The following is a 26,134-nucleotide window of genomic DNA, read 5'->3' as shown; positions in this document are numbered from 1 at the left end:
TATTAATGAGTTTTTTGGGTTCATTGAGAACATGGTTGTTGTTCAATAATAAAATTAATCCTCAAAAATACAACTTGCCTAATAATTCTGCACTCCCTGTAGGTATTTTAAAAGGGAGTCTGTCAAAGTTTCACCTTTTTAACCCTTCCCATAGCTTTCTAGCAGCCTTACAGTTAATAAAAACGTTACCTTTATGAGCAATCCTGGACTTATAAAACCGGCAAAAAACAACTTAGTAGCATATGCAAATGAGGGCTCGCAAGTGCCCAGGGGCGGCGTTACCCTCGTAGGTGCCCAGCTAACTCAGCCTTATTGTCGCTTCCCCCCGCCCATCCTTTCCCTCTGACCGCCCATCTACTTACTTCTTGTTTCGACGAGATTCCACCTCTGCGCACTAAGTCCGTCAGCTGGCGCATGCGCACTGCGATGCTCATTCCTTGTACGGCATCACAGTAATTAATGGACTGAGTGCGCAGGTAGATGGGCGGTCAGATGGAAAGAATGGGTGGGGGGAAGCGACGATAAGGCTGAGCTAGCTGGGCCCCTACGAGGGTAACGCCGCCCCTGGGCACTTGCGAGCCCTCATTTGCATATACTACTAAGTTGTTTTTTGCCGGTTTTATAAGTCCTGGATTGCTCATAAAAGGTAACGTTTTTAGTAACTGTAAGGCTGCTAGAAAGCTATGGGAAGGGTTAAAAAGGTGAAACTTTGATGACAGACTCCCTTTAACTCCATAAGGTGGTTTTGCCTCGTCTGTGCGCTCTCCACACTGTGGGTTTTGTCTCCTTTGTGCCCCCTCCACACAGTGGTAAAGATGAGCGAATTTCAGATTTTGAAATTCGTTTACACTTCGTTTGGTGGTAGAAGCAGAGTTGCATTATGGATTCCGTTACAACGGACCATAACGCAATTCTATGACGTAGAATGCATAACAGAATGCCTTTAGAGGCATTCCGTTATTCCTTCCGTCATAATAGAAGTCTATGGGCTGCATAACGGAAACGGGACGGATCTGTTATGCAGCCCATAGACTTCTATTATGACGGAAGGAATAATGGAATGCCTCTAAAAAGGCATTCCGTTATGCATTCTACGTCATAGAATTGCGTTATGGTCCGTGGTAACGGAATCCATAATGCAACTCTGCTTCTACCACCAAACGAAGCACAAACAAATTTTATAACATGAAATTCGCTCATCCCTACACAGTGGTTTTGCCTCCTCTATGCCCCCTCCACACGGATTGGAATATATAATAGCCGCCTCTGTATTATTAGTATATATAATGGCCTTCTCTGTGTTATTATAATCTATAATGGCCCTTCTGTATTATTATAATATATAATGGCCCCTCATTAATATTAGTATATATGAGTGTGCCTCAACTCTGGCCCTCCTATCTGTCTGGCTCTACCACAGTATTGGGGGGCAGAAGGATAGAAGTGTTGAGGTACAAGGAGGGGAGGATGATAGTAAAGTGAGGAATCTAAAAATGCTTTCTGTGAAACTCTGTAGAGACGCAGCTGAAAGAAGGTGTCATGGCGGTCTTATCTCCGAATCAAGACGTTGAGGAAAGTCTACATCACAGGAGATGTCACTGGATGGATGAAGTATGTGGGGCTGTATTATACTGTATATTTTGTAGTGATGTATGTAATGTCCAAACACATTTGTTTCACAGTAGGGTTGGGGGGTGGATTGAGAATTTTGCCCACCCTGCTGCTTCCTGGCCCCAGACTTCAGGTCACACTGTGCGTGTTTTGAATTCTGGGGCTTTATACCCATCTACTACATCATCTGTACTTAGAGAGTTGTCACCATGTTATCTGTGGTGTTATATAGGACTACATTATCTGTAAAAGGGGCGTGTCCACAGGTTGGGAGGGGGGGCGCGCCATACATGGCTCGCCCTGGGTGCTGGCAACCCACACTACACCACTGACCAACATGACAGATCAAATGAACTGGTCTTGTACCTAGCAATTATATTAGCCAGCCAGTCTACTGAGCTGGAGAGACAGCAACTAACACACTGTCCTGCCATACATGTCTCTTACCATCCAATGCAGCACATATCCAGCAAGATTCTACAAGGTCAATGTAGTTTGGCTGCAAGTCCTTATAATAACCAACATTTTGGGGTTGTCAAGTCTCAGGAACAAACTGGACAATACATAGAAGATCCACTTGCAATAATAAGGGGATTATTACCTGGCAGATGCCTCGTTGCAGATCCGGTTCTCCCGGACAGAATCTGTTACCTGGTGGAAGCGGTGACAGCACGTCAACAACAAATGACCCCAATTGCCTCTAAAGTGGACCACTAAGGCTAGTGATTGGCTGCAGCAGTGACATACTGTCGATGCGACATCACTGATGCAGCTGGGTAACAACCTGGCCAGGAGAACTGGAGCAGCACCTGGTATCTACCAGGTAAGTAATGATCACTACTTTATTATCGTTGGGTGACCTGTGTTGTCCGGTTTCCTTCTGAATCCGTAAAATCCTTTTAAAAGAACCTGTCACCGTGATATACAGTGCAGTGTACAGGAACAATGTTATAGAGCAAAAAGAGCTGATTAAATTGATATAGTTTTATAGGTAAAGATTCAGTAAAACTTGTAATTTATACATTTCACACATCACTAAAAAATAGATAGTTACACATCTCCTTTATATCTGATGTGCTTTTATTTTCTGCAAACTTATTTATTCCATTTCCTGAACATTATTATGGGAGCCGCCATCATGTCGGAGCTATACTTTGTTACGGGGTATCGGTTACCATTTTTACACGCCAACTTTCCTCTATGTTAGGGCATTATCATTGCTAACGTATATATCTAGATAATTTTATACTTTCCCCCTTTTTTTTAGGGTGATCTAGGGTAAGCAGGGGAGGCAAGAGGACAGGCAAACCCCACCATCAGGGGTGGTCCCTGGGCTGAGGCTAGATCAGGATCTTACTAGGGAAAGTTTTCCCATACAGTGAGACACCAGCTTCTTTACCTCAACATTGAGTTAGTGACCTTCTTTCCTATCCGTTGTTGTATTAGGTCTATTAGTAACAATCGTGGTGGATGCCATATGTGAAATAATAGGTAGGCGGCAAATGGTCTGCCCATGTTTGCGTGTTATCTGCTACAGAGACTGGGATAGATTTTTATATATATATATATATATATATATATATATATATATATATATATATATATATATATATATATACATATACATACACACACATATACACACACACATATACATACTTTTAACTGAATTAATAATAAAAGTTATATTTTAAGGGTCCTACTTCCTTTAGAGTTAACTGTAGTAAAATGATCTGTACAGACCAAGAAGTGGCACCTATTATTAAGTTTAGTAGCAAGGGCAAACACTGCAGGACTTTTACATTTTTTGTTTAATAAAAGTTAATATAATGGCTGTGCTTAGTACAAGCATAACTGAAGGAACGGTTATGTTTAGGCTTCCCTAAAGACTCTTTCAACCATATTATTCCCTGTTTAAGCTGCACAGTTATATGCATTTCTCTCAGAAGCAGGAGTCTACCTTCTGCCAGTAATGTATGCAGTGACATCACTTCACTTACTTGCCACTATGGTTGTTTTCTTATAGGCAGATCTTTATGATCTGATAAGGAGGGAGAGATCACACCTACAGAAAGACAGGAGGCTTGTGATGTTCAGGAGTGTAGAAGCAGTTATTTTATCAGGCTCACGATAACATCAAAAATTCTTTAAAAATATGTTAAACAAAAAAAATGTGAAACTAAACAATAGGTAATTTTTCTGATGACATTCCCTTTAAATCTCTGCTTTTTCTGCCTTCAATTGTACACAAGGCAGTCTTATTTGTTTGATAGAATTCCCTGTGTGTTGCGCAGATAGCTTTCGGTCACTAATAGTTGTGCATGGGAAATCTTAACTTCAGAAAGAGCATAGGCTTAAGTATATAAATTATAAAGTTTTGTGTAATCTTTTCTCTCAAAACTATGTACCAAACTGCTCAGCTCCTCCTTCTGTGTAACATGCTACCTGCAGATTGCACTGCATTTCATGGTCACAAGTTCTCTTCAAGACAACTTTTGGTTTTGTCCTAAAATTGTGTTTAAAATCGCCGTAAATAACAAAAAGACACTACCTTCTTTTCATGAGTCCTTATCATGAACCAATAAGTGTGCAAGGGCCTCTGTATTAAAAAGATAATATGAAACCTTTGCAAAAAATGCAATATCAATTTTTTGTGACCTGTTTTCAGACACTTTAACTGATCACCTATCCTCTGGATAGGTGATCAGCATCTGATCAGTAAGGGTCCAACACCCGGGCTCAGCTGTTTCAGAAGGAACTGCCACTCCTGTAAACACCGTTCAGTGAAGGAGACCGCTGCATTTACACGCTATTGTGATCCCTAGTCCTCATACAGATTCATGGTTTCTGAGCAGCAGATCGGGTCTTCGGCAGTACAATTACATAGGCAGATTGTCGGGAACGACCATTCGCAGGAACGTTCGTTCCTGAGAATCTGGATGATTATTGACTTGAGTAAATGCTTCAGGGTTTATGCTGCAGATTGTAAAAATCACAGGTTAAATCACCTGCTTATCTGTTACACCTCTGGCTGGTGGCCGGCTGCGGGGCAGGACTTGGATCGAATACAGCTGGTAGTCTACTGCTCCAGCGAGATGCCTTAGGCTGGGTTCACACGGGCGTTGCAGGTGACATGCCGGAACATGCACGATTTTTCCCCGCGAGTGCAAAGTGTTTTACACGCGCGTGAGAAAAATCGGCATGTTTAGTACCCAAACTTCTTTATAGAAGTTCGGGTTTAGGTTCCTCCAATTGATCGCGTAGCTGCCGGTCTCCTGTTCTTTCTTCAGGACCTGTGGTGATGTCACTGAGCTCATCACGTGGTCCATCAGACCGGCAGCTACACAATCAATTGGAGGAGGTGAGTATAATATTTATTTTTTAACCCTCAATTGACCTTCTACTAAGCATTCTGTATCAAAGGGAAAATAATACAGTGAATAGACTATCATCCAACAACGATGCAAGTGCGGATGGGGTGCGATTTTCACGCAGCCCCATTCACGTCTATGGAACCTGCGTTGCGTGAAAAAACGCACAAAATAGAGCATGCTGCGATTTTCACGCAACGCACAAGTGATGCATGAAAATCACCGCTCATGTGCACAGCCCCATAGAAATCAATGGGTCCGGATTCAGTGCGGGTGCAATGCATTCACCTCACGCATTGCACCCGCGCGGAAATCTCGCCAGTGTGAAAAAGGCCTTAGAGTTAGACACATGACAGTGAAGGTAAAGAGCAGGGGCATGGGCACACAACATTCTTTTATATAATACTCAGTTGCACACCACCATATGTACTTTGCAGCCCATAAAATATGGATGACGTCAGGGTTTAATCCTTTCTTTTTATTTTCAGACCGATTGACTTCAATATGTCAGTGGTCCGCATTTTATGGCCAAGTGTAGGACATGCGCTATCTTTCTGAAGAATGGACATACAGATGTGGAAAACACACAGATGACCCATGTGAAGATAACAGACCCATAGAAATCAATCAGTCCACAAAATACGGATTATTGTAAGTAATATGTAATGTAACATGAGATTGAATATGATCAAGTTAGAAGATAAAGTGAAGGGCTGGAATATTTTTTGTGCATTTTCTGTGATGCATTTTTAAGTGCTTTAGTTGAGAACATATACATTTGCAACTAGGGGGACAGAACCCCAGAAGAGATTTGGTGAAAGGATCAGAATACAAGTGCACACACCAGCAGAAGGCAGATCTCAGAGTAAATCCACTTGCAGCATTTACTAGCGCTCATTCATCACTTGAAACAATTGTTCATGCTGACACCTCAATTTAGGGTTGTTTCAGGTATCGACTTTTCGATACCCAAAATCGATACTTTTGTCTCGATACCAGGATTTGCTATTGCGCTGTCCAGTATCAGATAACGAGGAGTGCGCTGCTCTCAACGCGCTCCGTGTTCCCCTCAGCAGCACAGGGAAGAAGGAAGCAGTCTCTCCTTCCCCCCTGTGCCGCTGCCCCCAATGAGTAGAGAGGGGCGGGCGCACTGCACCACCCTCCAGGTGGGTGCTGGCGGGGAGCTGCGATCAGCAGCAGTTAAGGGTACTTTCACACTAGCATTTTTCTTTTCCGGCATAGAGTTCCGTCACAGGGACTCAATACCGGAAAAAACTGATCAGTTTTATCCTAAGGCCTCTTTCACACGAGCGTGACGGATTAGGTCCGGATGCGTTCAGGGTGCGTTCAGTGAAACTCGCACTATTTTGCAAGCATTTCAGTCAATTTTGTCCGCGACTGCGTTCAGTTTTTTTCCCGAGCGGGTGCAATGCGTTTTTCACACGCATGATAAAAAACGGAAGGTTTACAAACAACATCTCTTAGCAACTATCAGGGAAAAACGCATCGCACCCGCACTTGCTTGCGGATGCAATGCGTTTTTCACGCAGCCCCATTCACTTCTATGGAGCCAGGGCACCGTGAAAAATGCTGAATATAGAACATGCTGCGATTTTCACGCAACGCAGAACTGATACGTGAAAAACAACGCTCATGTACACAGCCCTATTGAAATAAATGGGTCAGGATTCAGTGCGGGTGCTATGCGTTCACATCACGCACCCGCGCGGACAACTCTCTCATGTAAAAAGGGGCCTAATGCATTCTGAATGGAGAGCATTCCGATCAGGATGCATCAGTTCAGTCCCTCTTATGTTTTTTGGCCGGAGAAAATACTGCAGCATGCTGCAGTTCTCTCTCCGGCCAAAAATCCTGAACACTTGCCGGAATTTCCATTGAAATGCATTAATGCCGGATCTGGCCCCAAGTGTTCTGGCAAAATGGATCCGGATTTCCGGTCTGCGCATGCGCAGACCTTTAAAAATGCAAAAAAACTTTTAAATTAAAAATACCGGATCCGTTTTTCCAGATGACACCGGAGAGACAGATCCGGTATGTCAATGCATTTGTCAGACGGACCCGCATCCGATCAGTCTGACAAATGCCATCCGCTCATGTCCGGATTGCCGGATCCGGCAGGCAGTTCCAACAACGGAACTACTTGCCGAAATCCTCTGCAGCAAGTGCGAAAGTATCCTAACCCCTCAGGTGCCGCACCCGCCTTCTGTATTAAATGTTAATTATCATTGGTGGCGCAGTGCGCCCTCCCCAGTATCAAAATTATTGGTGGCGCAGTGCGCCCCCTCCCCTCAACCCTCCCAGTATTAAAATCATGGGTGGCAGTGGCCACAGGGTCCCCCCTCCCCTCCTCCTCATTGGTGGTGCAGTGGCAGCTTCTGATCGGAGCCCCGGCAGTGTAATCCTGGGGCTCAGATTGGTTACCATGGCAGCCAGGACGCTATTGAAGCTTTGGCTGCCATGGTAAGCTCCCTGCTGCTGTGTGTACTATGCACAGTGCAGCAGGGAGTGTGCGAAGTCCTATTCACCCTAATTGAGCTCTATTAGGGCGACTAGGACAAGGGATTGAAAGATCCCAGGTTCTAGTCCCTAGGGGGGAAAGTTATTAAATAAAAAGTTAAAACACACACCAAAATATTAAGTATAAATCACCCCCTTTCCCAATTTTACACATAAAATATATAAGCAATAAATAAACATATTACCGGTACATATCGCCACCTCCGAAAAGTCCAAACTATTAAAATATATTTAAAAATTCCTATGCGGTGAACGCTGTAACAAAAAAAAAAAAAAAAAAACTGATTCGCCATTTTTTCCAACTTTTTTTTGTGACCTTGTCTCTCTCAAAAAACTCTGGTTCACATTCTCTAAATGCGCCTTTAACAGTAAAACATGTGATTAAACCCCTTCACGCATTATGACGTACAGGTATGTATGGAGCGGGCCTCTGCAGTGAGCCCGCTCCATACACGCGATCTGCCGGCAGTACGATACAGCCGGCATCCGGCCGCACTAATAGGAAGTAACCCCTCAGGTGCCGCGATCAAGGCTGATTGCGGCACCTGTGACGTGATGCGCCGCCATCTTCCTTCCGATCGGAGCCCCCACAGTTAAATTGCAGGGCTCCGATCGGTTGTCATGGCAGCCTGGATGCTGCTGAAGCGATCCAGGCTTGCCATGGCTTTCTCCATACTGAGCTATGCACGAGGCATAGCGCTGAATGGAGAGTGTAAAAATCCTATTCACCGTAATAGATCTCAATTATGGTGAATAGGAGAGGGGATCAAAAGATCCTATGTACGAGGCACCTACAGGGGCTAATTGTTAAAAAACAAACAAAAAAAACCCACACAATATATTAAAAGTTTGGATCACCCCTTTTCCCAATTTTACATATAAATGATTAAACGTTCAAAAGCGTTGTATAGACTGCAAAAATGGCATCAATAAAAACTACAGTTCATTATGCAAAAAACAAGACCTTATAAAGCTCTGTAGACCGCAATATATAAAAAAATATATATATGGCTGTCAGAATATAGCGCGGCAAAGAAAAAAAAAAATTCTGAAGGTTTACATTTTTTGTAAAGAAAAAAAAAAATAAGAAAAAAACTGTTCAAGTTTGGTATCGCCGCATTGGTATTGAGCCGCAGAATAAGAATGTCAGGTCATTTTTAGTGCACAGTGAACTATGTGATGTCAAAACACTAAAAACCTTGGTGGAATTCAGTTGTTTTTTTATTTTTTTTATTTTGCCACACAATTTTTTTTTTCCCCTTTTTCTAATACAAGACATGGTACATTAAATGGTGGCATTAAAATCTTTGCCAGTTTGCCTTAAAACATGCATGACTGGCACTGCTCACTATTTGTTTGGGCTTTTAAAAAAGACCTGTCACCTGTCCTGACACGTCCGTTCTAGTAACTCCATTCCCCATGTGATAATTCTGGGACATCAGTTCTTATGTGCCTTTCCTCGATGTTTAAGAATCAGATGCCAGTCTGCATCAAACATCTAAATTGATACCAGTTGGGGTCATGTCCCTTCTCAGTCTGACAGCACCCCCAACTGGAAACACCAAGGCGGACCTTTATTGCAGACTGCTGGAAATTAGTTTATAAACTTCTAGCAGTACTAATAAAGGAATGACAACACAGTCTTTAGAACAGATGCACTAGAATGGTCATTGTATATGGAATGTGAGTAGCTACTAAAGCTGAAATGTGCTTTTTAAAAACACTGACTTAGGGGGGGGCTGGAATAACGCATTTTTATAATTTTTTTCGATTTACTACAAAAAAATATACACAGTTAATAATCGTTCTATCAGAGTACAAGGTGACAAAAATATTTGACCATTTCATGATCGACATGGCTCTGCACATATGGGTGTCCAAGTGGCTAATGTAATCTGAAGGAGAACCTTGTCCCCAAACCCCTGCTTCAACATTCAGCGTTATGATTTTGCAAGGAAAAAATAAATTGCACAACGATCAGCCAAATCAACTAGAAACCACAGGTAGCTACACAGCCTGTGGCAGAATTCCTCTGGGGAAGTGGACAACTCTTATTACACTGGTTACCTGCAGACTCCTACTCAGACTTAAATTTTTGAGGTTTATTTCTGTGTTAAAAAAGTTGCCCAGGACTAATAAAAAGTCTGGGTTTCTGGTATTGCAGTTCCGCATCATTCTTTTAAAACGGGATTTCAGTTTTAACACCAAATGCCATACACACACTTGATATTTTTTTCTAGAAAAACACACCCTTTCGCCAATTATGGACAACTATTCAAAATATGTATCCGAATACAAAAAAAAAAAATAGATTTTTTTGTACTCGCCGTAAAATCCTTTTCTCGTAGTAGGCATTGGGGGACACAGATCCCAATGCCTACTACGAGAAAAGGATTTTACGGCGAGTACAAAAAAAAATCTAATTTTCTCGTGCATGGCATTGGGGGACACAGCACCATGGGACGTCCCAAAGCAGTCCCTGAGGGAGGGAAGGAAAAAGCGCCATGCTGCCAATTTAAAGCACTGCTGCTTGTAGAACCTTGCGCCCCAGGCTGGCGTCAGCAGAAGCCAGGGAATGAATATGGTAAAACTTAGAGAAAGTGTGAACTGACGCCCAGGTGGCGGCCCTGCATACCTGGGAAGCGAAGGCCTGATGACGCACCACCCAGGAAGCCCCAACTGCCCTAGTCGAATGTGCGGTCAACCTGGAAGGGGGGAGTACGGCCCTTCGCGACATAGGCCTCCTTGACGGCCGACCGAACCCAGCAAGAAATGGTGGCCTTGGAGGCAGGCAAGCCTTCACGAGAGCCCGCCGGGACGACACAAAAAAAAAAAAAAAAAAAAAAGGAAGGAACAGGGCGCAAAACCACCTTGTCCTGATGGAACACCAGGAAAGGCAAACAGCAAGAAAGCACCGCAAGTTCGAAAACCCGGCGGATGGAGGTGACGGCCACCTTAAACGAGACAAATGACAGATCTCTGCCAAGGGCTCGAAGGGTGATGACTGAAGGGCGTCGAGGACGAGATTCAGGTCCCACGGCTCCAAAGGAAAGTGAAAGGGAGGGGCTCGGCGAGCAACAACCTGGAGAAAAGTCCTAACCTGAGCCTGCGAGGCCACAGGCCGCTGGAAGAGGACAGAGAGGGCCAAAATCTGCCCCCTGAGAGAAGCCAGCCGAAGACCCTTCTCAAAGTCGGCCTGAAGGAAGGCCAGAATGTTAGGGACGGAGAAACAGAGGGCGAAAACGCCTGGATTCGCACTAGGTAAAATACACTCTCCAGGTCCGGTAGTAAATGCGGGCCGACTGGGGTTTGCGAGCGTAGAGCATCGTTTGGATGACCGAGTCTGAGAGGCCACGGTACTTCAGGACCGCGGTCTCAACAGCCACGCCGTCAAACGAAGCTGAGGTAAATTTGGGTGGAACAGAGGGCCCTGGGAAAGAAGATCATGGCGCAGTGGAAGTCGCCATGGAACGTCAGCGAGCAGAAACACCAGATCTGTGTACCACGCCCTGCGGGGCCAATCAGGAGCCACCAGGATCACCGGAACACGGGCCGCTTTGAGACGCTCGAGTTCTAGGGGAGGAGAGGAATGGGGGGGAAACAGATACAAAAAGGTCAAACTGAGACCAAGGCAGAACTAGAGCGTCTATCGCAAGGGCCTGAGGGTCCCTGGACCGCGCGACATAGCACGGGAGCCTGCGGTTGAGACGCGAAGAGATCCACGTCTGAAGTTCCCCCAACGGTGACAAAGTTGGAGGAACTTCTGTGTGGAGAGACCATTCGCCCGGGTCGACGAGCTGACGACTGAGGAAGTCCGCCGCCCAATTGTTGACCCCGGGAATGTGTAGGACAGGAACATGCTACTCCGCCCACCACAGGATACGGGAAGCTTCCTGTAGGGCCATCACACTCCTGGTACACCTTGGTGGTTCAGATAGGCCACGGCGGTGGAAATGTCAGTCTGAACCCAGATCGGGAGACCGCGGAGACGTGGGGTCCAGTGAGACGGAGCCAGGAAAATCGCTCCGAGTTCGAGAACGTTGATCTGCAGGGAGGACTCCTGAACAGACCAAAGACCCTGGACAGTGAGGAACTCGAAGACCACCCCCCAACCAGAGAGGCTGGCTTCCGTGGTGATCACCCACCAACTGAAGGGAAGGAAGTACCAGCCCAGGGACACCGTCCCGAGGATTCAGCCACCAGGAGAGGTCCTGGCGAAGCTCGGGAGGGAGACTGGTCCGGCGATTGAGGCCTGCCGGGGACTTGTCCCACTTGGATAGGATGAACAACTGAAGGTCCCGGGAGTGGAATTGGGAATAGGGAATGGCCTCGAATGAGGCCACCATCCTCCCCAGGACACGCATGCCCATCCTGATGGTCAGAGAGGACAGATCGCTGAGACGAGGCACCCCCGCCTGAAGGGAGGCAATTTTTTCTGGGGGAAGGAACACCCGCCCGAGGAGAGTGTCGAAGATCATGCCCAGAAATGGCATCCTCCGGCATGGGACAAAAGAGGACTTGGACTGGTTGATGAGCCACCCAAATTGGGCACCGAGAGGGTGATGCGTAGGCTGGACAGGTTGTCCTCCAATGACGGAGCCCGGATCAGAAGGTCGTCCAGGTAAGGCACCAATGCGACCCCCCCGGCGCGGAGAAGGGCCACAAAAGGCGCTAGCACCTTGGTGAAAACCCTTTGGGGCGGAGGCCAGGCCGAAGGGCAGGGCGACGAATTGAAAATGAAGAGAACCTACCGCAAAGCAAAGGAACTTTTAATGGGAGAGGGCAATAGGGACGTGTAGATAGGACGACAGGAACTCGTCCGCCTTCAAGGAGGCGATCACCGACCAGAGGGATTCCATGCGGAAGTGACGGACGCGGACAAAGTGATTGAGCGCCTTCAGGTCTAGGATCGGAGCGAATCGTCCTTCTTGGGAACTGTAAATCGGTTCGAGTAGAAACCCTGAAAGCGTTCCGATTCCGGAACAATGACCACGAGAGAGAGCGAAGGGAACAAATGGCCCGAAAAAAACTTGTCTGCCCTGGCGGGGGACGACGTCAGGAAGAACCGCCCCGACGGAAGACCGGAAAATTCAATCTTGTATCCGGAGGAGACCACCTCCAGATATCCTGAAAGGATCCGGCAAGGAGGCCGCATCAGCCAGAGGGAGGGGTAGTAGCTTTCGCCAGGTGAGCAACCTGAGGGTCTACCCGAGGAGGAACCGTCCAGAGGTTGACGGATTCCTCAGAAAAAGGATAAGGGACATCCGAGGCCTTGGTAAGGTGAAGGCGCCGATCAGGGTGACGCCACTCCTTAGCCAGAAGTGCGTCAAGATCCTCGTGATTCGGAAAAACCACAGTGGACTGCCTAGAACGGCGGAATGATCCGGGGTAGCTGAGTGGGACCCGACCGAGACCGTACAAGGTCGCTTGCGGGATTGCGTGCAAGAACGAGAACGGACGTCCCCAGCGGGGGGAGTCCCTGCTAGAGGCGGCCGCAATCTGGGCAGGCAGACGGTCCAGAGACTGCGCCAGGGATTGGGAGAGGCTGGCAAGGTTTCCTATGGCTTGGGACAGGGTAGCAGCCCATTCCGGAAGGACCGACACGGAGGGACCCACCGGGGGGGGGGGGGGGGGGGGGGCCTGTGCGGACCTGGGGTTGAGGCACTGTGCGCAGAGGGAGTTAGACTGGCCGCATGGGAACTTTCTACTACACAGGGAACAAGCATAATGTGTAGAAATCGCGGTGGGGGGAGTGGGGTCCCGACCAGAGGAAGACATGATGGCAGGGTGGAGCCTGTAAGGAAAAAAGAATCAGCCAAAAAAGGCTGCCTACCGGGCCCAATGATGCTGTGTCCCGACAGAGAAGCCGATCGAAAAGCAGAGTAGCAAGATGGCGACGAGGAACAGGCACTGCAGAAGAGAACCACGACCGGGAAGGAGCCGTCAAAAAAGGAACGCCCCCAGCAAGGCCCGCGCAGAGACAGGATTGGATGAAGCACCAGGCGCCTCCCAGGAGTGGGCGGTCTAAAGCTCCGCCCCACGTGACCAGCGGCCTAGTAGGCCGAAGAAACCAGGGTCTAAATTAGATAGTGCGGCCGGAAAAACGGACGATCGCGGCAGCGACCGAAAGCCACCGCGGAACGGGAGGGACTCGGCACCATGGGGAAGGCTCGTTTCACCTGCCATCTCCATAAGACCAGAGGTCTAATATTGCGGTTGGATAGAGGTTGCAGAGAAATCCCAGGACTTCCACAACCTGTAGGAGACTACTTTGAGCTCTTACAAACGGCGCCGATGACAAAGGACTGCGTCAGGGAACCACCAAAAAGACCCCGGAGGTGAGGTGACTAAGCCCCCAGTGCTGGCCAGCAGGGCAAAGGCCACCTTACAGACACTCTGGCCCCAAAAAGACCCCCTGGAAGTGGGGGAGATAGGGAGGGAGTAACCAAGATGCCACAGGCACAAGAGGCCAAGGGAGAAAGATGGAGGGATGAGGGAGGAACTATAGGGTCCCCGCAATGACTCCGGATCCCTACTTACCTTCTGACGTCTTCGGGCGCAGCAATGACCAACCCCTTGGCGGACTCAACACGGGAGCCGTGGGTCTGCCGGAATTCCACTGCAGAAGCAGTTTCAAGTGGGGACTGGGTGGTTGGCAGGTACTCGAGTACGCGCCCAAAGGGGGGGGGGGGGGGGGGCCACAAAAGTGGAACATGATGGAGCCACCCGTGCAGCAAGCTGAAACCTGCAGAGAAGAGGAAAAAAAAAAAAAAAAAAAAAAAAAAAAAAAGGGATTTAGCAGGATGACGGGTCATGTCTGCCTCCTACGGACACTAGAACTAGACTGATCTCAATCGGCTCTGGCAGAGGGGTATAGCCCACCTGGGTGGAGCCAACACTTTTTTGTTTCTAGTGTCAGCCTCCTAGTGGCAGCTGGGCATATACCCTATGGTGCTGTGTCCCCCAATGCCATGCACGAGAAACAAGCATTTAAATGCCAATAACCGCAAGAGCTCATGTACAATACTGTATCTAAGGTGCTGTCAAACCATGAAAAAAAAAAATTTGAAAAACCACCTACACTTTCAGAATAGGACTCCAGCGCTTCCCAGGTTCCAACTTCCAGCTTCCTCTCAATACAATCAATGACTACTACACTGACTCATGTCTGTCAAGAGGGAGCAGGAAGTTAAAAGGGCATCTGGCAGCAGATTTGGAGCTATGACACTGGCTGACCTGTTCCATGTGCACTTGGCAGCTGAAGACCTCTGTGTTGGTCCCATGTTCATAAGTGCCCGCATTACTGAGAAAAATTAAGTCTTAATATATGCAAATGAGCCTCTAGGAGCAATGGGGGTGTTCTCGTTACACCTATAGGCTCTTCTCTCTCTGCAACGGTCATGCCCTTTGCACTTTGACAGGGCCAGGTGCTATGATTATTTCAGTGCCTGACCTGCAGAGGGTGCGGCTGTTGCAGAGAGCTAAGCCTCTAGGTGTAACATCAACGCCCCCATTGCTCTTAGAGACTTGTTTGCAGTCACTAAAACTTAATTTTTCTAAGTAATGCGGTCACATAGGAACATGGGACCAAGAACAGATGCTTCAGCTGCCAAGTGCACATATAACAGGTCAGTCAGTTTTATAAGTACAAATCTGCTGACAGATGCCCTTTAAGACTATGAGGGACCTTGGAAACCTCAAAACTGGAAGAGTGGAGCATCGGAGTGTGACTTGATTTGTTTTATAACATTCTAAGGCTTTGTCCACTTCTGCATTAGTTCCGTTGTACTGCTCCATCATTGGATCCTTGACATTGCGGATACCAATGGAGCAAGATGAATCACATTGACCATGGATTCCATCATGGTGTTGATTTACTGGACAAAATACAGCATCGTGCTGCACTATTCTGACTGGTAGCTTATGAAATTTGTGACTGAAGCTCTGAACGGCGCCTCCAACATAGATGTGAACAAAGCCTAAGCAGTTTTCAATATTTTCTAAATTTTTATGGCTGGAGAACCCTTTTAAGGCTTTAGATAATCGTGGCGTCATATGGAGTCAATATCAGGCATCAAGTCTTGCTATGATAAACTTATCACATTCCCAGTCTAATCACCACTGGTTATCAGAAGTGGATTCCCTTTTCTCCCATGTATACCCCATTACCGTGCCTATAAATAATATTAATTCATATCACATACAAAACATATAATTCAGCAAAAGGTGCAATTGTGACATCTATGAAGCTAGCCACAGAAGTTTTTTCCTCCTAACAGAGTAAAATGACTGTCGTTAACCACTGCAAATTCATTCATAAAGTTCATGGTGTTGTACAACATTAGAAAATCACAGCAGAAACAGTGGCACACTGGACCACGAGTTGTGTCTGGTATTACAGCTCATCTCTGTTGACAGGAAAGGGACTTGGTTGCAATACCACATCATGTGGACAAGTGTGGCTCTATTTTTATAAAAGCCATATATTTGTAATTCTGTAAAACCCCCTCCACTGACAATCATTCCCTCTACAGCCAACCTAGAAAACAAATACAAAAAATAAAAAATGACAAAAGAATCAAAAAAAGATTCCTGTAACAAGTTCCAGAGAGGTGATAAGTGTTTAGCAATCTATAAAAACCTAAAAGCAGCTCGGAGGCAGAAGACGTGCAGCTAAGTCACACTGCATGGGTCTTTATTGAGGAGAGAGGCTGAAATTCTGCATTATCAGATATCTCCAATACTGTAGCATATTGGTATACCGCCTAACCCTAGTTGAAAATGAACCTTTACCACTGTACCCTCTCTGGGAACCGTTCCTAATATTAACATTTAACAGGTGAGTAAGTCCTTACAAAAAAAATACCCAATAATTATATAAAAGGGGCTGTTGAACGAATACATTGCATGGTGTAGGCTGATAAAACAGCTCTTGAGGATCACTCATTCATATCTACAGAACAAGAATCATTCAAATTTCTCCATTTCATCCCTCGAGTGCAAAAAAAAATTCCTTATGAGCTGCAAACGTCATGGAAATGATACTGCCACTGTCAGCCTGGGGTAAAGGTTCTTTTAAACAGACTAAAAATGAAGCGACACAAAAATAAAAACACAAATAGGTGCAACTATCATAATTATGTGCAAGAAGGAAGACCTCCAAGCGCTAGAGATAGAGGTTGCTTGCTTTCAAATAAACTTCTGTCTTCACCAGTGCTCTATAAGACAAATTTCTCAACAAGTACAGATACCTGTGTACACATATTTTTGGTTCACACTATAAAAAAAAAAAAAAAAAAAAAAAAAGGGCTTAAAAAGGTGCACTTCGTACCAGAAGATAACAAAACTATTGGAAAGATGCCTTGCTTAAATAAAACTCAATATCGGAAAGTGAAAAATAAGTTCTATATCCATACAGGTTCTCATTTTTGCTAATGTATGCTAAAAACCCACAACGGTTTTACAGTGCAGCGTAATGATCAGTCTGCAAGAAATAAAGAGGATGTTAAACCTTAAAACGTGTTACTTGGGGCGTTCTTGGAAAGCCGAGCGAGTTCAAAAGCCACTCCATAGTAACAGTTATTAAAAAGCTCCAACTGAATAAAAGAAGATTAGAGAAAAGAATAAAAGGAAAAAGGTGTAAAAGAAAACCAGAGAAGGAAAGATGTGCTTGGAAGCAAAAAATTAAATATAAAACTATTAATGTGTATAATAAAAAGTAATACAAATTATTATGTCAGTGTTTAAAAATAAGGAGAAAAAAAAGAAAAAATTTTTTAAAAAGCAAGAGCATTTCAGGTAGAAAGGCTTGTCAGTAAAGAAGCCGAGTCAGGGGCTTTTTTCTTCTACCTTGTACCCAGTCGCTTTGGACATTACAGAACGTTTGGTGCCTTCCTTTTTGGGGGTGGATTTTTCTTTTGCCTTTGGTTTTCCCTGAAATGATTCCTCCTGGATATCCTGCGCATTCTCACCCTCGGAGACATTGCCAGATGAACTGTCCTGAAATGAAACCACTTTTTGTAAAGTTCCATAAGAGATCACCACATACATAAAACAAACAGTAGAATTCTAGGAACAGCAGCTCTCAGGTCAACGATAAAAAAATAAAATACAAACTACTACCAAAACACAGTAAAGGCAGCTTTCTGTATTACGTAGTCAAGTATAAAAACATATTTCACACATCAAAAAGGAATCTGGGGAATCTTGAGGGCCAGGTTGACTCTTGAACTCTGTAGTATTCCTGAACAATTTTTTCAGTGTTATGCTGAAAAATACCACTGCCATTAGGAAATAGTCATAAAGGGGTGTACCTGCTCTGCAACAACTTCTAGGTACGTGTCAAACATTCATATGAATGCCAGGACCCAGGCTTTTCTTCTATAGTGCGTCCTGGTTTACACTCAACCGGCCGTTCACATTAGGGCTGCAACGATTACTCAATGTAATAGAGTCCCAAAAAAAAATCCTCAATGCAATTTCCCTGCATCGAAGATTCATTTAAATCACGTGACCTCGGAGTGTGAGTGAAGCCTCTCACTCACCACTCCGTGACCTCCCTGGAGCCTCTGCTGGAGTGTCTGTTGCGGCAGTACCGGGGCTTGGTCGTGGCGTGGGAGGAAGCGCAGTGTGTGCCGAGGTGCTCGGGCTGTGGCGGCTTCCTGCTGGACCCGGTCACTGTGCTGTGCAGGCACACGTACTGCTGGCCCCGTCTGCGAGGAGAGTCCAGGAAGCGCTGCCAGCTGTGCCAGGGGGACATGGGGTACCCGTCCTGCCAGACCTGTGTGCTAGCCGAAAAGGTGCGTGCCCGGGAAAAACTGGCAGCACTGGGATATTGACGAGCTGCTGGAATTCGGGGAGCACCAGGAGGCGTTGGCCAGGATCTGCTCAGTCAGACACAGGTAGGAAGCCTGCTGCCCATAGAGATATGTGCCTGGGAAAGCTGGGTGGCAGCAGCACTAGGCTCTCGAAGGCTGAATGCAAACACTATGGTACTACTGCTGTGACTACAGGGGGGTGACCCCTGTGCGGTGACTACAGTGGGAGACATTGCAATGAATGGCATGGAGGGGAAGATGGCACTGGGGGAGTGGGGGACATGGCATCTGGTGGCACTGGGGGAGTGAAGCTGATGGCACGGGGGAGCTGTTGGCACTGGGCGATAGTGGAGCTGATGGCACTGGGTGGGAACGAAGGGTGTTGGAGACTGATGACAGGGGGTCTGATGAGTTTTTATAAAGGAAAACAGTCTATTAATTCATTTATTTATTAGAATACTCGATTAATCGTAAAAATAATCAGTAGAATACTAGAGTACTAAAATAATCGTTTACTGCAGCCCTAACCCACATGTAAAATAAAGCATGACCAGGCAGCTCTATGGTCCAGCTCTGGTGCTCAAGTTCCCACTGTAGATACTGTTGTCAGTGACCTAGGCCCAGCAGCTACACAGCAAGTTGCGATGTACTGCATATTTTGACACGTTCTCATCCTGCTCTTCTATGGGAATGGACCAGAAAAGCTAGCCTTCTCTCCCCATGTGTGAAATAAAGACCTTTCATAACCTATGTCACCAATTCTCCTTCCTTGGAACACTTTTGGTAGTTACTAACCACTGCATACCGGGAACCCTTTGATCTTCTGGAGTTGCTTGAACCCAGTTATCTAGCCATCACAATTTAGCCTTTGTAAGCAACTCTGATCCTTTGCTTGCCCATTTTAAAGGCTTACAACACATCAACTTTAGAAACTCACTGTTCACTTGCTGCCTTATATATCCCATCCCTTGTCAGCAGCCATCGTCAATCAACTTTATTGGTGGATTACAAATAAAAACACAAATGACGGCACAAATCCACCACCGAGACAGTGTTGCACGATCAATGTGTTGCTAGCTAAATGTCTTGTGAAACAAAGGATGTGTTATCTGTAAAGAATAAATCAAGGCAACTGGACGTACTGTAGATTTCTTGAAAATGTTTCACTCGTTCTTCCAACAAACTTTCTGAATTCTGATTTACTGTACAAGAATTCTCTGGGAATAAATATGTAACTGAATCAACATCTGGTCATTATACCCAGCATAAGGGTCAGGGGGTCATTATACCCAGCATAAGGGTCAGGGGGTCATTATACCCAGCATAAGGGTCAGGGGGTCATTATACCCAGCATAAGGGTCAGGGGGTCATTATACCCAGCATAAGGGTCAGGGGGTCATTATACCCAGCATAAGGGTCAGGGGGTCATTATACCCAGCATAAGGGTCAGGGGGTCATTATACCCAGCATAAGGGTCAGGGGGTCATTATACCCAGCATAAGGGTCAGGGGGTCATTATACCCAGCATAAGGGTCAGGGGGTCATTATACCCAGCATAAGGGTCAGGGGGTCATTATACCCAGCATAAGGGTCAGGGGGTCATTATACCCAGCATAAGGGTAAGGGGGTCATTATACCCAGCATAAGGGTCAGAGGTGTTGATTCTATTATCCTAATTAGGGTGGGCGATAAAGACTTCCCAGAAAAAGGTGTCAAGACAGCATTGTATGTGGCAGACAATAGATGTCTAAACCCCCACCCCCCCGCCTCTATTCAAGTTTGTGTAAAGTGAAAAGATAAAGCGGCTCATCCCTTCTCCGTATGGATAAGGTGCTCACCCTCCGGTCCTACCCTCAGGACCTGTAGAGGACAAATGAGGTGTAAGCAGATGTAAGGGGGCACACTCAGAAGGGAAACACAATGGTGAATAATGTAGTGGTTTAATACTTTAAAAACACACCACTAAAATTATATAAAATATACATAAAAAAAAAACGCACATCAATCATATGCAATGAACATAGAGACGTGCTAAATGGTTAGCATGATCTGCGAGACTATAAATCAATGCGGTGGTAATGTCCCAATCCAATAGATCGTGTGGTAGTCGTGCCGACAATGTCCCAATCAGAATTCCATGTAGTATAAATTGTGCTGAACAGTAGTGGCACTATGGCCAAATCCAGATAGAGCAGTAATGATAATAGTACAACCCAGTACCAGAGTCCGGTAATGTGAGCGTTCAATAAAAGATAGCAGTTACTATTGCTAGCTTCACAATGAGACTGATAGTGAAGTAACTTACAGTGTCTTGCAGCTTGTAATGCTCAAATACGAGCCCGGTCTTACCCCTCTTCACTGCCTGACCGCAGCGCTGTTCCCAGGTAGCCGTACACTCGCAGCGTCCTACGCTATTCAAGCTTGGCTTCTCAATTTTTACGTAGATGGCCTCCTCTGTTGTCTGCCACATACAATGCTGTCTTGACACCTTTTTCTGGGAAGTCTTTATCACCTACTGACTCCAATTAGGATAATAGAATCAACACCTCTGACCCCATGCTGGGTATAATGACCTCTGACCCCATGCTGGGTATAATTACCAGATTTTGATTCAGTTACATATTTATTCCCAGAGAATTCTTGTACAGTAAATCAGAATTCAGAAAGCTCGTTGGAAGAACGAGTGAAACGTTTTCAAGAAATCTACAGTACGTTCAGTTGCCTTGATTTATTCTTTACAGATATATACCATGACCTGGATAAATGAGAACCTTCACAGACAAAGGGTGTGTTAGTGTCCTGCTGATTACCGAGTAGAGGGGGTGTGACCGGACTGTATATCAGGCAGCCAATCACTAAACACCAACACCCACAGCAGGAAAGCTAGGGATTGTAGTTTTGGGAGGGAAGATCAGGCACTATGATACTCTGTGTTGCAGGCTCACAAAATGGATTGTAAGGTAAACTGAAACTCTGGTTATATGTATAGGTACGGGTTATGGTTGGTTCACAGCTTGCAGCCTTAGAGCAGTTTTTTTTTATTTTTTTTATTAATTTACTTTACCAGAATAACCCTTTAAAGGATGACCTGCCAGTGGTCCCAACATGTCTCTTAGTAAATACTTTCAGTGCCCAAAACACTACCAGCCAGTGTAGGGACACACCCCTAACTGCAAACAGCCAATTTTCAATGTATTCAGAAACGTCTAGGAGGAATAACAGAGGAACAGAACAGTGCAGGGTTCTAGCAAAATGCAGCATTATTATGTCATAGGGAATGCAAGTGTATACAGTAGAAAAATCACGACAGCAGACAGGTCCTCTTTAACCACCTCAGCTCCCCTAGCTTAAACACCCTTAATGACCAGACCACTTTTTACAATTCTGCACTACACTACTTTCACCGTTTATTGCTCGGCCATGCAACTTACCACCCAAATGAATTTTACCTCCTTTTCTTCTCACTAATAGAGCTTTCATTTGGCGGTATTTCATTGCTGCTGACATTTTTACTTTTTTTGTTATTAATCGAAATTTAAATTTGTGAAAAAAAATGAAATTTTTTACTTTCAGTATTAAAAAACAAACAAAAAAAACGGCATCTATATATAAAATTTCTCTAAATTTATTGTTCTACATGTCTGATAAAAAAAAAATGTTTGGGTAAAAAAAAAAATGGTTTGGGTAAAAGTTATAGCGTTTACAAACTATGGTACAAAAAAGTGAATTTCCGCTTTTTGAAGCAGCTCTGACTTTCTGAGCACCTGTCATGTTTCCTGAGGTTCTACAATGCCCATACAGTAGAAACACCCCACAAATGACCCCATTTCGGAAAGTAGACACCCTAAGGTATTCGCTGATGGGCATAGTGAGTTCATAGAACTTTTTATTTTTTGTCACAAGTTTGCGGAAAATGATGATTTTTTTTTTTTCTTCTTTCCTTACAAAGTCTCATATTCCACTAACTTGTGACAAAAAATAAAAAAACTTCCATGAACTCACTATGCCCATCACGAAATACCTTGGGGTGTCTTCTTTCCAAAATGGGGTCACTTGTGGGGTAGTTATACTGCCCTGGCATTTTAGGGGCCCTAATGTGTGAGAAGTAGTTTGAAATCAAAATGTGTAGAAAATGCCCTGCGAAATCCGAAAGGTGCTCTTTGGAATGTGGGTCCCTTTGCCCACCTTGGCTGCAAAAAAGTGTCACACATGTGGTATCGCCGTACTCAGGAGAAGTTGGGCAATGTGTTTTGGGGTGTCATTTTACATATACCCATGCTGGGTGAGAGAAATATCTCGGCAAAAGACAATTTGGGATGATCTATATGGGATGATCACCCCCCTGTAAGGCTCCATTCAGACGTCCGTATGTGTTTTACGGATCCACGGATCGGATCCGCAAGACACATACGGACGTCTGAATGGAGCCTTACAGGGGGGTGATCAATGACATGGGCATATAGACTCCCTGATCACCCCATTTAGACATTTTTTTGGCACAAGTTAGCGGAAATTTATTTATTTTTTTCTTATATTCCACTAACTTGTGTCAAAAAAATAAAATGAACTCTCCATACCCCTCACGGAATCCTAATGCGTATACTGGGTGATCAGGGGTAAAAAAATAAAAATAAATTGCATCTACAGCTTTTCAGCGAACGATCGCCGCTGGCAGGCTGTAGATCCACTCTCTCACCTTCCGATCCCTGTGTGCGCGCATTCACAGGAAGTCTCGCGAGATGACTCAGATGCGTCACTCTGCCTGGGACAGCCGCCTCCGGACCGCGATCCTGCGTTAGGCGGTTAAAGCGGTTGTCCTGTGAAAAACTTTTTTTTTTTTTTTTTTTTTTTTATACTTTTATAATTGCATGCGATTAAAAATGTTGTATAGCCACTGAGTTATTTACTGAAATGTATCTATCACCACCTGCTGTTTGCCCTTTTCCTCATTTGGTGGATACACATGCTCAGTTCCATTCTATAAATGCCACCGGCTGTATCTACTGTAACTGTGACAGGGAGAGAGCAGGAGCAGAAAGGACATGCCCCCTAAGCTGTGACAGGGAGAGAGCAGGAGCAGAAAGGACATGCCCCCTAAGCTGTGACAGGGAGAGAGCAGGAGCAGAAAGGACATGCCCCCTAAGCTGTGACAGGGAGAGAGCAGGAGCAGAAAGGACATGCCCCCTAAGCTGTGACAGGGAGAGAGCAGGAGCAGAAAGGACATGCCCCCTAAGCTGTGACAGGGAGAGAGCAGGAGCAGAAAGGACATGCCCCCTAAGCTGTGACAGGGAGAGAGCAGGAGCAGAAAGGACATGCCCCCTAAGCTGTGACAGGGAGAGAGCAGGAGCAGAAAGGACATGCCCCCTAAGCTGTGACAGGGAGAGGCAGGAGCAGAAAGGACATGCCCCCTAAGCTGTGACAGGGAGAGAGCAGGAGCAGAAAGGACATGCCCCCTAAGCTGTGACAGGGAGAGAGCAGGAGCAGAAAGGACATGCCCCCTAAGCTGTGACAGGGAGAGAGCAGGAGCAGAAAGGACATGCCCCCTAAGCTGTGACAGGGAGAGAGCAGGAGCAGAAAGGACATGCCCCCTAAGCTGTGACAGGGAGAGAGCAGGAGCAGAAAGGACATGCCCCCTAAGCTGTGACAGGGAGAGAGCAGGAGCAGAAAGGACATGCCCCCTAAGCTGTGACAGGGAGAGAGCAGGAGCAGAAAGGACATGCCCCCTAAGCTGTGACAGGGAGAGAGCAGGAGCAGAAAGGACATGCCCCCTAAGCTGTGACAGGGAGAGAGCAGGAGCAGAAAGGGACATGCCCCTAAGCTGTGACAGGAGAGAGCAGGAGCAGAAAGGACATGCCCCCTAAGCTGTGACAGGGAGAGAGCAGGAGCAGAAAGGACATGCCCCCTAAGCTGTGACAGGGAGAGAGCAGGAGCAGAAAGGACATGCCCCCTAAGCTGTGACAGGGAGAGAGCAGGAGCAGAAAGGACATGCCCCCTAAGCTGTGACATGGAGAGAGCAGGAGCAGAAAGGACATGCCCCTAAGCTGTGACAGGGAGAGAGCAGGAGCAGAAAGGACATGCCCCCTAAGCTGTGACAGGGAGAGAGCAGGAGCAGAAAGGACATGCCCCCTAAGCTGTGACAGGGAGAGAGCAGGAGCAGAAAGGACATGCCCCCTAAGCTGTGACAGGGAGAGAGCAGGAGCAGAAAGGACATGCCCCCTAAGCTGTGACAGGGAGAGAGCAGGAGCAGAAAGGACATGCCCCCTAAGCTGTGACAGGGATGAGAGAGCAGGAGCAGAAAGGACATGCCCCCTAAGCTGTGACAGGGAGAGGCAGGGCAGAAAGGACATGCCCCCTAAGATGTGACGGGGAGAGAGCAGGAGAAGAAAGGACAAGCCCCCTCAGCTCTGACGGGCAGAGAGCAGGAGCAGAAAGGACATGCCCCCTAAGCTGTGGACAGGGAGAGAGCAGGAGCAGAAAGGACATGCCCCCTAAGCTGTGACAGGGAGAGAGCAGGAGCAGAAAGGACATGCCCCCTAAGCTGTGACAGGGAGAGAGCAGGAGCAGAAAGGACATGCCCCCTAAGCTGTGACAGGGAGAGAGCAGGAGCAGAAAGGACATGCCCCCTAAGCTGTGACAGGGAGAGAGCAGGAGCAGAAAGGACATGCCCCCTAAGCTGTGACAGGGAGAGAGCAGGAGCAGAAAGGACATGCCCCCTAAGCTGTGACAGGGAGAGAGCAGGAGCAGAAAGGACATGCCCCCTAAGCTGTGACAGGGAGAGAGCAGGAGCAGAAAGGACATGCCCCCTAAGCTGTGACAGGGAGAGAGCAGGAGCAGAAAGGACATGCCCCCTAAGCTGTGACAGGGAGAGAGCAGGAGCAGAAAGGACATGCCCCCTAAGCTGTGACAGGGAGAGAGCAGGAGCAGAAAGGACATGCCCCCTAAGCTGTGACAGGGAGAGAGCAGGAGCAGAAAGGACATGCCCCCTAAGCTGTGACAGGGAGAGAGCAGGAGCAGAAAGGACATGCCCCCTAAGCTGTGACAGGGAGAGAGCAGGAGCAGAAAGGACATGCCCCCTAAGCTGTGACAGGGAGAGAGCAGGAGCAGAAAGGACATGCCCCCTAAGCTGTGACAGGGAGAGAGCAGGAGCAGAAAGGACATGCCCCCTAAGCTGTGACAGGGAGAGAGCAGGAGCAGAAAGGACATGCCCCCTAAGCTGTGACAGGGAGAGAGCAGGAGCAGAAAGGACATGCCCCCTAAGCTGTGACAGGGAAGAGAGCAGGAGCAGAAAGGACATGCCCCCTAAGCTGTGACAGGGAGAGAGCAGGAGCAGAAAGGACATGCCCCCTAAGCTGTGACAGGGAGAGAGCAGGAGCAGAAAGGACATGCCCCCTAAGCTGTGACAGGGAGAGAGCAGGAGCAGAAAGGACATGCCCCCTAAGCTGTGACAGGGAGGAGAGCAGGAGCAGAAAGGACATGCCCCCTAAGCTGTGACAGGGAGAGAGCAGGAGCAGCAAGGACATGCCCCCTAAGCTGTGACAGGGAGGAGAGCAGGAGCAGAAAAGGACATGCCCCCTAAGCTGTGACAGGGAGAGAGCAGGAGCAGAAAGGACATGCCCCCTAAGCTGTGACAGGGAGAGAGCAGGAGCAGAAAGGACATGCCCCCTAAGCTGTGACAGGGAGAGAGCAGGAGCAGAAAGGACATGCCCCCTAAGCTGTGACAGGGAGAGAGAGCAGGAGCAGAAAGGACATGCCCCCTAAGCTGTGACAGGGAGAGAGCAGGAGCAGAAAGGACATGCC

The 26,134-nt window shown here is 46.6% G+C and overlaps 1 protein-coding gene across 1 annotated transcript in view; it reads right to left on the bottom strand.

The window, feature by feature from the left end:
• Positions 1–26,134, bottom strand: part of PHF10 (PHD finger protein 10) — a 119,061-nt gene that overhangs the window by 24,891 nt on the left and 68,036 nt on the right. The window contains exon 10 of the mRNA XM_044290038.1: positions 17,370–17,519. Coding sequence (XP_044145973.1) covers positions 17,370–17,519 — 150 coding nt within the window. The remainder of the gene's footprint in view (positions 1–17,369; positions 17,520–26,134) is intronic.

The sequence above is a fragment of the Bufo gargarizans genome, chromosome 4 (assembly GCF_014858855.1).
Source record: "Bufo gargarizans isolate SCDJY-AF-19 chromosome 4, ASM1485885v1, whole genome shotgun sequence".
NCBI classification, from domain to species: Eukaryota; Metazoa; Chordata; class Amphibia; order Anura; family Bufonidae; genus Bufo; species Bufo gargarizans.
The sequence above is the reverse complement of the archived record's forward strand: the minus strand, read 5'-3'. Positions and strand labels throughout refer to the sequence as shown.